The sequence below is a fragment of the Aquarana catesbeiana genome, linkage group LG05 (assembly GCF_042186555.1).
Source record: "Aquarana catesbeiana isolate 2022-GZ linkage group LG05, ASM4218655v1, whole genome shotgun sequence".
NCBI lineage: Eukaryota > Metazoa > Chordata > Amphibia > Anura > Ranidae > Aquarana > Aquarana catesbeiana.
In genome coordinates, this window is record NC_133328.1 from 399,951,031 (window position 1) to 399,969,340 (window position 18,310).

The 18,310-nt window shown below is 39.3% G+C and overlaps 1 protein-coding gene across 1 annotated transcript in view; it reads left to right on the plus strand.

Annotated features, from left to right (window-relative positions):
* RNF144B (ring finger protein 144B) overlaps positions 1-15,554 on the plus strand; it is a 103,917-nt gene extending 88,363 nt beyond the window's left edge. Inside the window, exons 7-8 of the mRNA XM_073631136.1 lie at positions 11,620-11,709; positions 15,258-15,554. Of these exons, the coding sequence (XP_073487237.1) occupies positions 11,620-11,709; positions 15,258-15,401 (234 nt within the window). The 3' untranslated portion in view covers positions 15,402-15,554. The remainder of the gene's footprint in view (positions 1-11,619; positions 11,710-15,257) is intronic.
* Positions 15,555-18,310: the final 2,756 nt, after the last annotated feature.

The window sequence follows — 18,310 nt, forward strand, 5'->3', positions numbered from 1 at the left end:
AGGTCGCGTGGTTTACTGCCACTTCCACCTAGAGCCCTTTATATATTACTTAGGCACGTCCTCCTGCCCTTTTGCTACATGGACTTTGCAACAGAATGAAACCTGGGTTGCTGCGTACTCCTTCATAGACATACCTACCCTCTTTCCTCACCCTACTCTGTGAGTACCCTACAGGGGAATACCCTCACCAAGAGCAAAGGTGGAGACTGGGCACAAGGGAACCACGGCAAAAGCCCAGGCAAACATTTATTCTGCCAAAGGCCTGCAGAACACTTAAACCACTTAGAGTAACAGTGCTTCCCTTGAATTGGAGCAGAACCCTATTTTTAACAGCAGTCTCTGCATCTGATTCTAGCTATATCTTAGGCAGGCAACAAATGGCCTACCTGACTGAGGCAGACTTTTCTGCAACCATGTCACAATTTCTTGGACAACTAACAGCTTTAATACAGCCATCACCATCCAGAGTCAGAAAGTTAAAAATGCTTCATTTAGCTACTTGTACCGTTGGTATGTTCTAATTGTACCCATGTATGTACTATCTGTTCACTAATCATTATGATTGTGATAGCCCGCACTGAGAATTGAGGAGATAGGCTACCTCATGTTATTTCTGTTTGTATACGTTGTTACTGGCTCTGGCTTTGTTATTGTGACTTTGTAGGTTTTGCCATGGGAGGCACAGGGGTGTTTCCTCAAAAGCTTTGCCAGTGTCCTATCACCCGAAGGTACCAGTTCATAACCATATAACTATCTATAACTATCAAGCCCTTGTCTTCTACTGTTATCCAAGATGTGGAGATAGTCTTTGTGAAGAATAGAGGTGTTGTGATAACTAGTGGCCCGCTGTTCATGACCTGCTTACCTTCTTTAAGGTCCATTCAGTGGACCCTGGTAACACATCGGCTGGTATGCGGTCCAGCGGGATCACTACTGTGCTGATGTACTTATTTTGGCACATCACACTGTCTACTTTTTTTTAAACAAACTTTATTGAAATGTCATACAGACATTTCCTAAATTGTATTCCAGCACTGCACGCAGTACCTTTTTGTAGCGCACATCACTGCAAGGTGGTGGTGTGAACTGGACACACAGGAGACAAGGCATTTTGCTTTGTCATGCGGTGCGCCTGCTGCAATAGGTGCCCAATGCAGTCCCACCGCATCAGGTGTGAATCTATTCTGCCTACCCTGAATTCTCCATATATTCCTTTGGAGCAACCACTAATTCCACCATAACACTGGCACTATCACCACTCCCCAGTGGATTCTGCAAAGGAATATATGAAGAATACACTATAGAAAGAGCACTGTCTGTCAAGGTATGACTGTGGGTTGAGGAAGATCTCCCTGCCTTTAGACAGCTATATAGACCTGACAGCAGATTTAACCCACCTTGGCTGAAGCCAAGCTAAGGTTTTGAGGAAGATTTTCATTTCAGATTAAAAGAAGATATGCTTTTCTGTGAAAGATTTCAAAATCATAAAGAATTAATTAGAAGTTCCCTCTGGCTGACTTATAATTAGCTTTGAAATAGAGCTGTCTGACAGATGAATAAGAAAGAGGACAGGGACATAGGTGACCTGTTTTGTTATGATAGATTAGTGACATTTATTATTATTGCTTAGCAACTGAATGTGCAGCATGTTAGGTACACTGGAAACCTAACAATTTGCCAGTAAATTATTAACGGCATTACAACTTTCCCTTGAGTTTTTTAGTTAGCTGCCTCTGACTAATATTTTATAAGCATAACTCAGTTTTTAATAACCTGGACTAAATGAGAGAACACAAAAGCTCAGATGTCTGAGGCTAGCCGCACGTGTTCTTAAATGGGAACAATGCTGGATTGCTATGTTCATTTCACTACTGTCTGAGAGCATATATAAAAAAAAAACAAAAAACTAATGCTAACAGAGCCAGTACAATTTAAATAATGTATGTCTATTCACCATGGAGGCGGAGATTGATGACCCCAGTTTCTGAAAATGCCACACTCTAGGCTGCAATGCTAATCATCTGGCTTCAGGAAATAGACATTCCACCTCCACACATGATTTCTCAAAACAAGTGAGAATTTCCAAATGACACCGTAGCACTAGAGAATTCCAGAGGATCAACATAGTTGTGTGGATCATTCAAAGGATCACCTCTACACATTCTGGTACACAGCGCCAATGCTGCCCGTTTTTGACTGGGAAATCTTTAACAAAAAACACAAAAGGGCTCAAAGGCCTAGTGCATTACCAGGTATTACTTTTATTAAAGAAAAAAAAAAAGGAAAATAATGCATACTCATAAAAGCCCAAGGCTGGTAAACATTGCAGACCAAACCCAAGTGGCAGGATGTCCCTCACAGGGGGAAGTACCAATACACCCCTGCGTCACTGAGACTCACCAGCTAACGCATTTCCAGGAATGAACCCTCTTCATCATATTGATACTTCCCCCTATGAGGGACATCCCACTACTTGTGTCTGGTTTACATTGCCTATAAGCTTTGGGGTTTTGTGAGTATGCACTCATTTTCTTTTTTTCTTTAAGAAATGTTATACCAGGTAATTCTCTACACAGGATTTCTGCCTGTTGCTTATGATCTCTGCTGCATTCATGCTCCACCTAAAAAGGTTTGAATCAGATTTAAGACTTGCATTCTTTTGATCAAGTAAATGTAGAGTATACATTTCTTGATAAGCACACCATTATTTTAAGACCATGCTCATTTAACAGCATGGCCAAGAGAGTTTAAGCTTGACTGTGAATTAAAGCGATTTTAAAATTATTAATAACAAACTTGTTATACTTACCTGCACTGTGCAATAGAATTGCAAAAAGCGGCCCTGATCCTCCTCTTTTTGGGTCCCTCACTGACTTTCCTGGCTCCTTGTCTTTTCGGTGTGCCACCATAGGAAGCTGCTTCCTATTGTTCCACACCTGCGAGCCACACTGCCTGCATCCACAGATACAGACCGTGTGGCTCGGTCCCACTCCATCACAGGATTTGACTGACAGCAGCTGGAGCCAATGGCTGTGAGAGCAAGGAGAGCCGCTACAGACAGGATCGAGTGAGGACGGGGGGGAGGTTAGGGGGTGATATTATTATTTAATAATTGTTTACCTTAATGCAGGGAATGCATTAAAGTAAAAAAAAAAAAAAAAGTTCAGACTTTAGAACCACTTTCCAACTCTGGGGGAAAATCTTTGGGATTATGGTCTCCTAGCACGTGTTAAAAAAAACAGCCCTGACTGCAGTACTTAACTTCTCCCCACAGTAATCTCTTTTCACCTCCTAGATGCCCTTAGTCATTCAGGATAAACTATTACCAGTGTCATTCAAGCCAGAAGACCAAACACATCTTGTAAGTGCTGGGTGTCATTGACCCACCTCCTAGTAGTTTAATGATTCAGAGTACAATACTGACATCATTTTTGGCAGATTGAGAACTGCCCAGCTCCAGGCTTTGAATACAAACCTTACAAAGACACTAGCCCTTCCTTGGCTTTTTTTGTACTTTTGTTCCTGGTTTTAATTATAGTTAAAAACAGTGCTGTGCTACTGTAATAGTGTATCCTAAATGAAAACAATGATAATGTAATCAAGTGTATAAACCAATAACATTCTAATCACCATTAGAAAAAGAAGGAAAAGTTCATAGATCTGTTAAAGTCCATGAATATATAAGAACACGTGACTAGATGTAGAAGGTTTCACGAGATGGCCACGATGTGACGTCAGTTTGTGGGCTATGCCCCTATACGCGTTACGTCAAGGCGTAGACTTCTTCAGTAGAGGTCAACCCACCAAAGAAGTCTACACCTTGACTTAACGCGTATATGGGTCATCGCCTACGTACTGACGTCATATCGTGGCTATCTCGTGAAGCCGCTGATTTTATGCCTGAATTATGCCTGTTCAGCTAGCATGGATTGAAGTACCACACTTGTGAGTGTTTTTCCTATCTTTGATATGCAAAATAAATGTTTTAAAAGCAGAGAGCACTAGATTCTGCCATTCTCTTTTCTCATATATCCATTGGGTGAGAGGTATCGGGGCTTCCCTGGGCCCATTGAAGTGAGTGTGAGAGACGGAGATTTAAAGCGCCAGCACCACGTCAGATATAATTCTTATCCTTATTTATATAAAATATCAAATTTAAAAAATGTAAATAAAAAAACTACTGACACGGTCCACGCCACATCAGTGCCACCTATCAGTGCCCATCAGTGCTGCGTATTAGTGCTACTGTCACATGACATTAAAAAAAAGTATCGTAATCAGTATCGGCAAGTACTTGAAAAAAGTATCGGTACTTGTACTCTGTCTTAGAAAAGTGGTATCGGTGCAACCCTATTTAAGATACACTATTTCAATAGCACAGCACTGTTTTTTGTTTTAATTATTGTTCTTAAGTGGAGTGAAAGCACTTTTAGTGATAGCAGCTACTTGTTTTGATTTTTATAATCTCTTTGATTGTTTTTTGTTTGATTATTGATTGTACACCTGGATTGTGTTGATCGATTGCACGTCACTTGTTCCTGGTTTTGTCTATGTTTGAAAGATTCTGCTCACTTCCTGTCCTGGTGACCACCCAATAAGTGAGAGGAAATATCATAGGGAAAATAAAATAAATAACTAAATAAATAAAAATTAAGTTTTGATCCATTCCCGCTATATCCATAATCAAATGAGAAGTTTTGGATGGAGCTGGACTTGAAATCTTTGCATTGATTGCTAATTTTCATGCTATGTCACTGCAGAGACCAAAGGTGAGTACTACGCAGTGTTTTCAATTCCAGAAAAAAAACTAACACAGGCTGCCAGCTAGTACAAACAAACATAATTGATTGCTTAATGCCACACATAGTTGGAAAAAGTTCAAATTTCCATGAAGTGCAAAACTAGAGAGCCATGATTCCTGTTTAGAATATATTTATCTAGTTTTTTTTTTTGTTACCACACACCGTCATGAATTAGGATTCTCTATGTTAGTCACCATTTTAGTAAAAGCTTCTATAGAAAAGTCTGAGTGTAATTTTTTGTATATATAATAATAGTCTCATTTGTTTACAGACCCTAATTGGTCATTTGGATTGGTTTCTAAAAACGGCATAAAACAAGTACAAGTACATATAATTTCATTACTGAGGTTTCTCTGATAGGAAGCATATATGCGTTTAAATGGTTTTTACAACATTGACATGATGGTAGAATATTACAATTCAGAGCCATCAGCGTCAGCTCAAAACCAGAGTATCCAAGGCTGAAGCCGGCTGGGCTCAGTTTATAGTGATAGGTGATATGCTGGCAGTGTGCCTGCCTTTCTAATGATTGTGTACACAGTAAACAGAGCCCATTTACACATACGCTTAGCAGCTGTGTGCGATCACATTTCACCAAAGCAAAGTGTTTACAATTTCTGCAGAGAAAAAATTAAATTATAGTTTCACAATGTGTCTGGCCCATGCATAAGTTTCTAAATGCTTTGAGTTTATCATCATTGCAACAAGCATGTTACTATATAGTAAAGTGAAAATTTGGATGCCTGTAATGCAATTTTGTTAAAAAATTGTTTTTACTTATAGTTCAATAAAGCTGAAGTTTAGGTATGGCAACTTTTACGTCCAACTACCTGTGGCATCCCCATGGAGGCTGGAAATCACCACTGCTACAGTGATCCCAACTAACTTTTGGAGCCAGTGCCATTCTTCGAACACTTTGCATTTTCTCAATAAATGCAGAATGTTCTCTGATTAGACAAGGTGTGGTGGTGATGTCGTGCTGTGGGTGCCCCTGTTGGCACCCCTCGTCTTGACAGAAGTTGATTATCCAATCAACTTTTTTTGAAGGAGCCAGGTAAAAAAACTGTTGGCCGAATTAGATGCAGCCACTGGTCAAGTATGATGGCAGCTGTGGATTGTGACTGTCAGAATACAATAGCCAGCAAGGTAAATTCATCCATCCATCATGATCTCCACCTCGTCCAATCATAAAACTCTGCTTTGAATAAGGTCATGATTGTGAAGTCACTGCACCACCTCTCTACCTCAGTCACACTTTGCATTCATTAAAGCATTTGTTAATCTAAAGAAAAATGGATCCTGTCCCTTTAGAGCATTTTATACAGCACAGTACTTGTGCTGTGTAATTTGGCCCCCTGTATCACCTGAAATACCTGGCTGATCATGCCAGTTTCTACCCTTCCCTTTGTAAACTGACCACGGTTTATCGTGGATGCTGAGCCCTGACACCGTGGTCAGTTTACCTGCCTCTGTTATCAGCTGTCTCCTGCCTGCTCTTCCCCCTTCCTACTTGTCAGCTCGTGACAGTGCCCGCCTCTGCCCCTCCTGCTGCTGAAATAACATTTACATTGTCATACCATCCGCTCTGTGTCCTAATGGTGTGTCCCCCTTTGTGTGTGATTTATAAAATAATATGCTGATTATAACTAATTTCAGAGCGACGATTGGCGCTCACATGACCAGACGGCTCTCTCCGTCTCACCTCTCCTTGTCCTGCCTGACGTCAGCAGGTGAATCTCGGCCCCGCCCGCCCCCTGCAGCTGTCAGATGGGGAAAGGAAAGAGCTGGCCGATCACGTGAGTGCCAATCGGCGCTCTGAAATGAGGTATAATCAGCATTTTTATAAATCACACACACAGGGGGACACAGCATTAGGACACAGAGTGGATGGTATGAATAAGTCAGAGTGGCTTAACAACCACTAAGTGTTGTCAGAATGATGGCTGTGCCGAGCTGGTGACCTCCTGTGTTTACAATATCGCAGGGCAGCCACTCAGCACTGGACCCGGAAGTTAGTGGAGATCAATATAGTAACGTGCCTACTACAATGATTTCCAGTTTCCAGGGGTATTTGCCAGGTATGGTAGATACATACATAATTACATCGATTCAAGCTGGACCAATATAACTATGTAAAAATTGTCATACCTAAACTTTAGCTTTAAGGGAAACACAATCAGTGACAAGTTTGATGTACTGCTGCCTTTAGGATGAATTGGACATTGGCAAACAAAAAAGTCTCTATCCAATCAGGTGTAACCCCTCCCACTCCCATCATGCTGCAGTTTTTTTGCTAGAGTCCTTTAAGATGGACAATTTCTTTTCTGAGAAAAGTTTGCCTATTTTTACTAGACATGTTTTTTCCTTTTATCAATAAATGTTTCCTTCATCCAAGATTTATTTCTGTGCTGCTGAGCTGGGCTTGTTATAAAGCTATCCAGGTAAGCTGATCCATAGTGCCATCTTGGAGCCCATACCTAGACCCAATTATAGTAAAGATTGCAGGGCTAGCCTGTAATGTGACTTTTGGGTACTGGGCTCTGTTTATGGTGTTCCCTAGATACCAAATGTACTGGTTTGGTAGCTGCAGAGCACTTTACAGGTCCAGAGCTGTGTCATTGCCTTCAGTGTGTAGCAATCTCTAAAGACTCATTCTGTGAGTACTCTTACTAACTGGGCAAACATCACTGGGAGTGTGACTGGCTTTGAACCCTGCATGTGGTGCTCTCATGTACTTGTTATCCACAGAGTGCTATCCAGGTACACCACTGAGTTGTGTGTCAAGAACTTTGTTCTTAATTTTATGAGCATGTTCATACTTTAGAGCACCATCATTTTTTTCTCTATTCCATCACTTTTTACATGGAAAGGGTGGAGATGCAGGAGCTTAAGTGTTTACTTTAATGGCAAGGGTCACACAGGTATTGCCTTGGTTTGTCCATGTTGCTGCCTTTAGTGAATCAACACCTCCAGCTATTTAGACCTTTCTTACTCTTAGCAGTAGTTTTTTGAGCATCCAAGGTATATTCTTGGGATGTTTAGGTTGCCTTACTGGGGCAACATGTCAGATCCCTAATGTTAAGAAACGTTAGGGATCTGACATGTTGATGGCCACGCCAGCTGATGATTCATTTTGTCATTTGAGCACTGAGCTCTGCATTTAGTATTTTCCAGCCCTGTGTGTGTTTTAGAGCATGTTCAATACTCTTGCATTCTGAGTGAACCTTAAAATGCTGTTATGAGCCCAATTCTGGCCTTGAGCACTGGGCTCTATATTGTGACATTTACCTCATATCTTCATATATATAACTCCTATACCCTGGTCTTTGCCTTATATCACCTCTTAGTTGCCTGTGCACTAATTTTGTTGTTGTACAGAGTACTATCTGATTTTAGAGCTGTTGCACAACCTGTAGGTATGACCCAGTTTCTCTCTCATTCATTTATGATAAGACTGGTGGGTTGCAGCAAACAGAATAGTGTGACAACATTAGCCTTTGATCGCAGTTTTCTTTGAAATTTCCTGCCCTATTTTATTAAGGAATTAAGTAACAGTTTAACCTAAGACAAAGACCTTCTCCACTTCTTCCATTTGGAAATGGTTCCTCTTTGAAGCTTGGAGACTAACATTATAATAGCTTGTGTTTGTGTGTGTTGTTTTTTTTTTTTCTTTAATGGGACATTTCTTTGCTTTTAAGCCCGATTATGGGATAAAATTGACCTTCATCTTAACATATCTTCTTTGTCCTAACCTAATTTACCTGAGGTTTAGGGTTAGACATGCTAGGCTTAAGCCTCTTTGCTTTTGTCAAAATGATGTTGTGCTAATGGATGCATTTGTCATTTCTTCGTTTGACTTTTTTGCTACTTGTTTTTTTTCTCCTGCCTTTGAGGGGTTGTGTTGTTGAACCCTTTTTTTTTTTGGTGTGGAATGTTACTTAGTCCATCATTGTTTGAAGCTTATAGTTCTTGAGTACAGTTTTGTTCTTTGAGGTGCTTTCTGACCTGATATGTAGCTCCTGGTTTCTGTTTTTGGTGCTCTTTCCTCAATCATGGCTCCTTCTTTTAGACTATGCATGGTATAAATTCCATGTTGCTTGGATCTCTCTGTGCCTTGCCTGCCACTTAATTGGACTGCTTTTGGATGTACCACCTGTCTCTGATTTATATCTGATCCTGTGTCCCAAAATGAACAATAAAGTAAAAGGGATTTTTTATACTTGCCATAAAATCTGTTTCTTGGAGTTCATTAAGGGACAAAGGTCCCGACCACTTGTGTTCTACTCCTGTATTGCTTTGTACTAAACTGATGCATAATAGTAGTGGGAGGGGTTATATCTGATTGGCCAATGGATTTTTGTTTGTCAGGGTTCAATTCCTACTAAAGTCAGTAGTATAAACTACTTGTCTCTAGTTTACATCTGATCCCATGTATGATTCCATGTATGATCCCATGAAATGGATTTCACGTTAAGTACAACAATTTTGTTATTATTATGCAGGGTTTATATAGCGCCGCCAGTTTACACTATTATTATTATTCATGCTGGAAAATAACATGTTGTATTCAAATGATATACAGAGAAAACATGACTAAAGTATGAGGTGTAACTCCAAGCAAAAATTATTTTTAGTCTAGAATAGAGTTGAAAATAGTTAAAACTTGTGCATGTTTTTTTTTTTTTTTATACCTAGCTATGTTCCCACTGTGGAATTTCTCATTATTTCCTGTCCTAGTGTCATCAAGATAGGAAGCAGGGGAAAAACTTCATAGTAGCAAAACAGACAGCAATATAAAACCTGGAGTATGTGTATACGAGGCACTGGATCTTCTCTTTAATATCCTGTATTGTGAGAGACTCATTTAATCAATAGAGCTGAGTAGTTTTGGTGAGGCTCTTGTCATTTAACACAGCAACCCAGCTGTTTTATTCCATTCTAACATGAACTGATTAAAAACTTCTTTGGACTCCATGATCAGTGGTGTGACATGTATTGCCTTTTTCCCATTTTGAGCAATAAAAATCTGCCAGAGGTTCTAGCAATTCCCAACTGTACAAAACTAGAAAAAAAAGCTTTACCTTAGTTCCATTTAAGTAACCATAATGGCTTTGATTGTTTTCTCGTGCAAATGCAATATTTCATAATTGATTGTGATACATAACAACAGCTAATCTGATCTTTTGAGTGGGAGTATTTCAGTCTTTTCTGTGGGTGGTGAGTCACAATGCTGATCGGTGACATGTTGTTCCTGTATATGGGCTTTTTATTTTACACGACTTACACACACACACACACACACACACACAGGTATGTGGAACTGATGGACTATTTCACAACATAAAATACTCAGCCGAACTAAATTGTCCATTGTTTGATTACATTCCTTGCTTTTACATAACAGCCCAACTGGAGACCACAAAAACAACTTCTAATGACTGGACTGTATTACGAAATAGTCCACAATAGCATCAAAACAACATAGTAAGAAAAAAAATAACAAAGCCAACCCCCAACTTAAGCTGGCTACACACGGCAAGCTTTTTCTTCCTACAACCTAGTGGGATAAAGGAAAAAAAAAAACACAGAAAACTGACAGATTTGCATACCAACACAAGCAATGTGTGGTGATCTCCTCTGCTGTGCTAGTGTATTCTGACAGGTGAGACTGCCCCCCCACCAGAATACACTGATCAGCACTCGCAGCAATTGGCTACTAACACTGTTTTTTCAGCACATCCCTTTGACAAATGCTGGTTGTTAGTCTGGCTTCAGTTGGACAGACTGCTGTACACACTGACCGAAAATCAGCTGCTGAACCGGCCCAATTTTTAAACAGTCTGTAAATAGCTTAAGGATGGGCAAATTGGTTTGAAAGGCAGATAAAAGTACAAATTGTGAATGTTTCTGTGCACTTCAATACTAACACGTAGATTTTTCCAGTCTGTAGAGAAACACAGAATATATGAACCACAATTGCCTGAATTCATAAATTGCATCAGAGAGATCCAACAGATCAGACAGGTCCGCATTCAGAAATTGAGATTGATCACAAATCATAAATGTCTAAGTCTAATTTTTTCGTCTTCACTACTGCAACATTGTGCATAAGCACATTAAGACTGTTCAACCCATGCAGGTGCGGTGGAGTGTGTGCACATTAAGAATTTTGAATGAATAGTACCGTCCCGCGCCTGCTAAAGAGTATCACGTTTATGTGCGTGTCGGAAAAATTAGCAATCTTGCACATGTTCCTGACAAGCACAGAGTGTGAACTTATCCTTAGCTTTATGAAGATGCATACCCCTTCTAAAGAGTACCCATTCAGTCATAGTGGGATTGATTTACTAAACCTGAAGAATGCAAAATCCATTACAGTGCTACATACAACCCCAATCAGCTTCCAGTTTTTTTTTGTCAAAGCTTAATTGAACAAGCTGAAGTTAGAAGCTGATTGGCTGCCATGCACAGCTGCACCAGATTTTGTGCTTTTCAGTTTTAGTAAATCAACCCCATAGTTCCATAAGTTGGGAAAGCTAAAACCAATGAGTAATTTGTATAGTAACGTAGGTTACCAAGACAGCAATTAGCTTTGTGCTAATTATATGTTTGCTGTGACCTTAGCATATGTGGATAGGGGGCCTGTATGATAGTGTTTGTGACTTGGTAATGAAGCACGTGGCCAATAAAGCAAACAGCCTATATGAAGTTGTTTTCACATAGGTAGAGCACATCAATATAACCAGATGCAGCAAAAAGACATTTTTACTTGTAATATGCAATAAATTTGCTTTCTTGTTTTGTTATTGTATTATAGAATGACATATTTTTGCGGCATTATGACAAAGGCCCCTGCAGGAACAAACTGGGACATTCAAGAGCCTCGGTCATGTGGAACAGGACACAGGTAAGCACAATTCATTTTGCAGCAACATAATACAGTGATACCCCTTAGTATAGATTTTATTTGTGGAAATTACATACGGCTGTTAACGTTTCTACATATACTCCTAAACTATGAAAGCACCAACATTGAGATATACCCAAGAATAATGAAAGAACAAAACTAACTATGAATTTGCCCTAACCATAGCTTAGGTGTAGCATCCCATGGGAAGATGAGGCACTCAGTACAGCTGTAGACCTCTCCTGGGTATATATCAAACTATGCAAATATAAAAAGTTGCAAGCTGCCCTCATGTTATAACCTGCAAGAGATGCATGGGGGATGTGCAGTTAACTACGAGTGCAAAAAAAAACCAAATGATCAGTTATTTGTTTTCCCAGCTAGTAGCCTCCCCGACGGTATTCCCGAGTGTGGCTCGGGGTTAAATTTCAGCACCATTATCGGTAACCCCGAGCCACACTCGGGATTACATTGCAGGATCCTGGTGCGGCTTTACTTACCTTGCCCCTGGGATCCTGCGATGTCCCCTGCTGTGTCTGCGGGCTCTGTCTCCTCCGAAGCCTCTCCGTGCCAGGCTCCATTCGCTGTGAGCGTCATGACGCACGGGGGCGAAGCCTGGCGGCAAATTCAAAAAAATGTACAAACCATAACACGTACAGTACTGTAATCTTACAGATTATAGTACTGTATGAAATTATTTCACATCCCTTTTGTCCCCAGTGCTTTGGCCCATGCCCTGCATGCAGTTTTATGTTATATATACTGTTCTTTCTGCCTGGAAACTTGAGATTGTCCATAGCAACCAAAAAGTGTCCCTTTACGTCAAAAGTGGCTTTAGACCAGCTAGAAAACAGCGATAGTAAATTAGAACATTTGCAGAATTGAGCGATGGTGAATCGTGGGGAAATTTATTTTATTATTATTATATTATTATTATTTTTAATTATTTATATTTATTTATTATATTATAATTTATGTTTTTGTGTTTCAAACTTCATCATAGCCGGGATGTCTACTAGACTCTTGTTTGGACAGATTTAAGTGTGTTATTGTTAAGGATTACAGGGCTACAATATAAAACGCCAAATTTCCATGCAAAATAATTGTACCGCTTTCAGCACCTAAAATCCGAAATAATCATACCGCCAGGGAGGTTAAAATAACTGACTATTAAATTGAAAACGTATAAAATCATAGTAAAAGAAGAGGTCTCAGCTGCAAACATTTACACGTTTACCATTCTGGGGAATTTAAGAGATTTTTGATAAGCCTAGCCACGGGCAACAGAGGGTCAGTATAAACAGGTGGTTGATCCACATTTTTATCGCTATCTCCACCACCCACCTCTAAGACCCCTTTCACACTGAAGGTGCTTTGCAGGCATTTTAGTGCTAAAAATAGCGCCTGTAAAGTGCCTGTAAGCTTCCTCCCATGCCTCCGCAGTGTGAAAGCCGAGTGCATCTTTCACATTATACAAAAAAATTGGGCTAACTTTACTGTTTCGTTTTTTTAAAAAATCATTGAAGTGTATTTTTTTTACCCAAAAATTGCATTTGAAAGACCACTGCGCAAATACAGTGTGACATAAAATATTTATTTTATTAATATTTAAACAATCTCAATTTTTTCCCCTAGGGTCTCTGCTAAAAAAAAAAAACATATAATGTTTGGGGGTTCCAAGTAATTTTCTAGCAAAAAAAAAAAAAATGACTTTACCTTTGTAAGAAACAGGTATCAGAAAAAGGTTTAGAATTTAATTGGTTAAAATTCCTTCATTTACACACCAAAGTTCATCCCTTTGATCTAAGAAGGAAAAGTTACTATGTTCCTAGTTCTCTACTAGCACCACAATGTTGTGAAGTTCTTGGCAGACTGCCCGTTTTTTTTTTCTTTTGAGAGCTGAGTGAACAGAGAAGGCTCTACACTTCTTACATGAATGAATCGGGAAATTCTGCATAGAGATCGCAAGGGGGTTTAATCGTGCAGCTTTACCGCACATATGAAAAAGGCCTTACTATCGATTTAATAATTTATGTATACACGTGCAAATGTTGTATTTGAATAACAACATACATCTGACCTTTCTTTTGTATCACCTTTGTCTGTTGTAGACATAGTATAGTAATAAAAAATCCTGGTGAATCACTTTTTAGGTATGTACAGGTATGATGATATCTAAGAAAATGATGATTATTTTGTTGTTTGTTTACAATTTTATGTTTGTAGTCTAAATCACAGTTTGTTTTTCTATTTATCTGCTGACAACAAAAGCAGCAGAATTTAGTTTGGCCCAGAGAGCAGGCTGAACACTGCATTAGTAACATATCAGTATTTCATTATTAGATTTAATTTCAAGTTAAGGATCTCCAAATTAATCATTGATGAAAGTTTCTTTTTACTACTATCTTAATAGAATTGTCCCTTTAGATAGAATATACTAGTTTGTTTGTATTGAACCTTTATGCCTTGCTGCAAAGCAACTATTTACTGCATGTAGTAAAAGGAAAAAAAAACACTCAATTGTTTAAAGTATAACTAAAGGCAAAATATTTTTTTCTAATCATACGATATGGGACACAGGCTTGTTATTGAAAGACCTATACTCCTACCTTCAAGCGATGGACGTTGGGCACTGGCAAAAACGTTTGCTAGGGCTGACCCTAGAGCGTACCCATATATACCCCTGCTCACTCTGAGGCTCTAGTTTTTTGCAAGTGTTCTTAGGTGAAGGACCTACTCGCTTTTAGAGACGTAATTTTTCTTTTTTCATTCGCATCTTTTTTCAACATCTGACTGCTTAGTGCCTTGCGCTACCTAGTATTTTCCAGATTGGTTACTTGGTACATACCTTGGACACTGTACCCAGACCCCACTCTGCCTGGATCCACCACGGATCACTTTTCAGAGAATAAACAGGTGTAAACCTGGTCTAAAGCCTGGTACACGCAATAATTTTTTTTTGGTTGAACGCAACAAAAAAAGCTGAAAAAACAACAACCAGAAGATCTCTGGAGGAGATCATGTACTAACAATCCAATGTTAGTACAGCAACCTCCCAGCTGAGCTATTGTATTCTGACAGGGGGATGCCCCCCCCTGCCAGAACAACCCAGATGCTGGTTTGCAGATCTTTTTTGGCCTTGCCAATTTGACAAAAGCCGGACATTTGGCTGTCATCTGTCGGACCGGCTGCTGTACACACGGGCCGATTGTCAACCGGTTTCTATTGAACCGGCCAATACCGCCAGATATTCAGCCTGTGTGTATGGGGCTTTATTGTACCATTCAACTATGCTACTACAGTACAGCTTTAACTGGTGCCTTTTTTTTGCAGTATAGGGAAACATGTTGTAGTGAAATTAAATCATTTAGTGATAAGCGACTTTTTGTTACTCACATCTGAAAAAGTACAACTAAAATAATTTGAGCTACTAATGTTATTCTGTGTTAGCTAAACATAACATTATCTCGTACTGTATGTAAAAATAAAATGTATTGTTCTACATTACTGTTGGATTTTACAGGATCTTTTAACTTCTTTTTATGCAGGTTGTGGGGATCTTAGTTGGCCTTGGTATCATTGCTATTGTGACATCACCCTTACTACTTTTGGCATCACCATGCATCATTTGCTGTGTCTGTAAATCCTGCAAAGGAAAGAAGAAAAAGCACAGCCCAGCACCAAGCGCTTAGACATTTATTCAAGCCTTTAATCTGGAAACCAAAGGACAGATGTAGTTAGCGGAATCTCAGCATTTCTCGTGAAAGTGGACCTTCTCTCCTCATTCTTGTAACAGCAATGCAATCTTTAGGTGAAAACCAATAAACTTAGTTATAATTACTGAACACTTTCTTCTATGCCTTTTGCAGCCTCTGTGGTTTATCCTCAACCCAACCCCTCCTCCCAGCAGATGGGAAAGTACACTGCCATTTTTTCAAATAACATCATTAGTGGCCAGCTTATTCTTCCTTATCCAAGCCACCTCAATGACGATGTGTTGTCTGTTCTTGGGCATGTATGAGCTGTGGAGAGGTTTGTGACTGTTCAATAATAAACCACCTCACACCTCGTACTCAGCATGCGCAAGCACACGCTCAAGTTAATGGGTTGTGCAAGCTGTTTTGCTCATGTGTTTGATAACAAACCATCCCACATGTTGCATACACGGTCACCTGAACGCACACATATACAACATAAACTGTGAAGCGGACTATTGTTGAACAATAACTAACCACTTCACAGCTTGTATAGCGCATGTGACTTCACCAGTGTTTCAGGGAACCAGGCAGTGCAAACAAGTTAAATGTAAGCTAATACAAAAATCATGCACAGGGGCTTTATTATATTTGAGGGGGGGGGGGGGGGGGGGGTCCACTTTAGATTTCACTCATGCACATTTTATTTTCAAGATAGTATTTGCTAATATGTTTTGTCCCAAGAGATATATTATTGTTGATGGATGCCTTAATGTGGAAATGTACCATAGGCTGTACATGGGACTTTTGACCAATACTGTATATATATATATATATATATATATATATATATATATATATATATATATTGAAACATGCATTCTATACATTGGTTTACTTATTAATAAGACAGAGAGCAGTGTAAAAAGGGCAGTAATACAATAGAATTAAAGCTGAACTCTGGGCAAATACACATATAAAATACCGCGAATAACTCTATTGTGAAGTACTGCAGGTGGTTTTAACCTGCCTAAGGTTTTGTATTTCTTTTCAACTAGTTCTGAGCTTTACACAGCTTTGCTACTCAACGCCGCCCTGTCTGACAGAGCAGAAGCCCTGATTTACCTCTGCTGTAGTTAAGTAAAGCCAGCCATGCATGGATTGAAATGTGGCTGGTTCAGCAGGGACCGGCTGAGTTTTGATCCATGTATGGCAGGTTGTACAGAAGTCAGTTTACCGATCAACCGCCACTCAATCAGTCATTTTTTTTTTTTATTTAACCCCCTGGTTGAACAAAACAAAAAAAATGAATCATCTATGAGCTGCCTTAAAGGGGTTGTAAAGGCAGAAGGTTTTTTTATCTTAATGCATTCTATGCCTTGAGGATAAAAAGCCTTCTTGTGTGCTGCAGCCGCCTCAGCCCCCCTAACACTTACCTGAGGTCCCTCTCTGTCCAGCGATGTCCACAAGTGACTTAGCCATCCAAGATTCTCCTTCCTGATTGGCTGAGACACAGCGGCGGCGCCATTGGCTCCTGCTGCTGCCAGAGTCAGCTAGCCAATCGGGGGGGGGAGAGGGGCAGGGCCGGGTAGGGGCTCCGTTTGTTATTTTTATAGGAAAAAAATGAGACTTTACAATCACTTTAAACAGCAGAAAGATAAGCTTATCTGTCTTTCACTCTGCTCTCTTCTCATATCAGCATGTCTCTTACTTGCCCACGAACACTGCAGCACAGCTGATTGGCTCCTTGAGCTGCTTCTGTCTTTCCAAGTCTGCTGTAGAGTGGATACCATTTCTAATTCAGGTACTTACACTGCTTACATTAATAAAATGTAGTTATGTATTGGTGAATACAGAGATGCAATAATTTGTCTTTTATATGTACATGGAGCCAGCTTTAATCTTTGATCTATATAGTAACCTGAAACTTTTGGTTGCTATAGGTTACTGTACGCTGCATATTATTGTTGGTTTTTGCATTACCTGTGTAAAATTTTATACAGGACATGCAAAGCTGTTCAAAGCATTATGAGCATACATAGTTTCACATTCATGTGTATGCTTGCAACACATTCCTAGCAAAACTAAAATAGACTGTAGAGAGTAAAACTTAAAATATACGCAATCACTTATATATGTATATTATACTTTTGTATATATATAGTTATTTATATTCCAAAGAAGGGGAAACAAATGTTTGGTAAGTGTTCTATAATACATTTAAAAGGGAATTTTAGCTATTTGGTGCTAAATTATTATCGGTAACCAATTTTTGGTGTTCCTGTTGTAATTTATATGACTATTATGTTTCCCTTGTTGGGAAGAAATTCCTTTTGGCAAATGTGCAGTGGATTCAGAGCTTTTTGCAATGTTCGCAATATGCCAGGGTTATTTAAGTAATACATTTAAGCCAGAATATGTTTTTAAGAATTTCCATTGCTGTTAACATTTTGTTCATAATGTATAGTGCAATGAGCATACTTTACAATAAAAGTGCAGGTAATGATATGGCTTGTAATATATGCACCTTATTTTTCTTAATGTTCTTGTTGGTATGCCTATACTGTGTTAATACTGTCCAGCTAGGCGGGATTGCCAACTCATCCATTGGATCACTGACACAGAGGAATTACAGAGTTTCTGTGGCCAATTAAACTCTGGGATTCTGACTGAATCTTACTGCAGAACTTGTATATTGTGCATATGATGCTTATTAAAGATATATGTTGGCAAATCTGCAACTAGGTTCTCTTCTTCTGTATGTGTTTTGTTTTGTAGTAAAATATTGATATGGCTTTTTTTTTTTTAAATCAACACCACCACCTTTCTCTTATGATGGCTTCTGTTTGTGTCCCTGAGCTGTTTCCCATATCCTGTCTCACAATTAAATGACTGTCACAACCTGA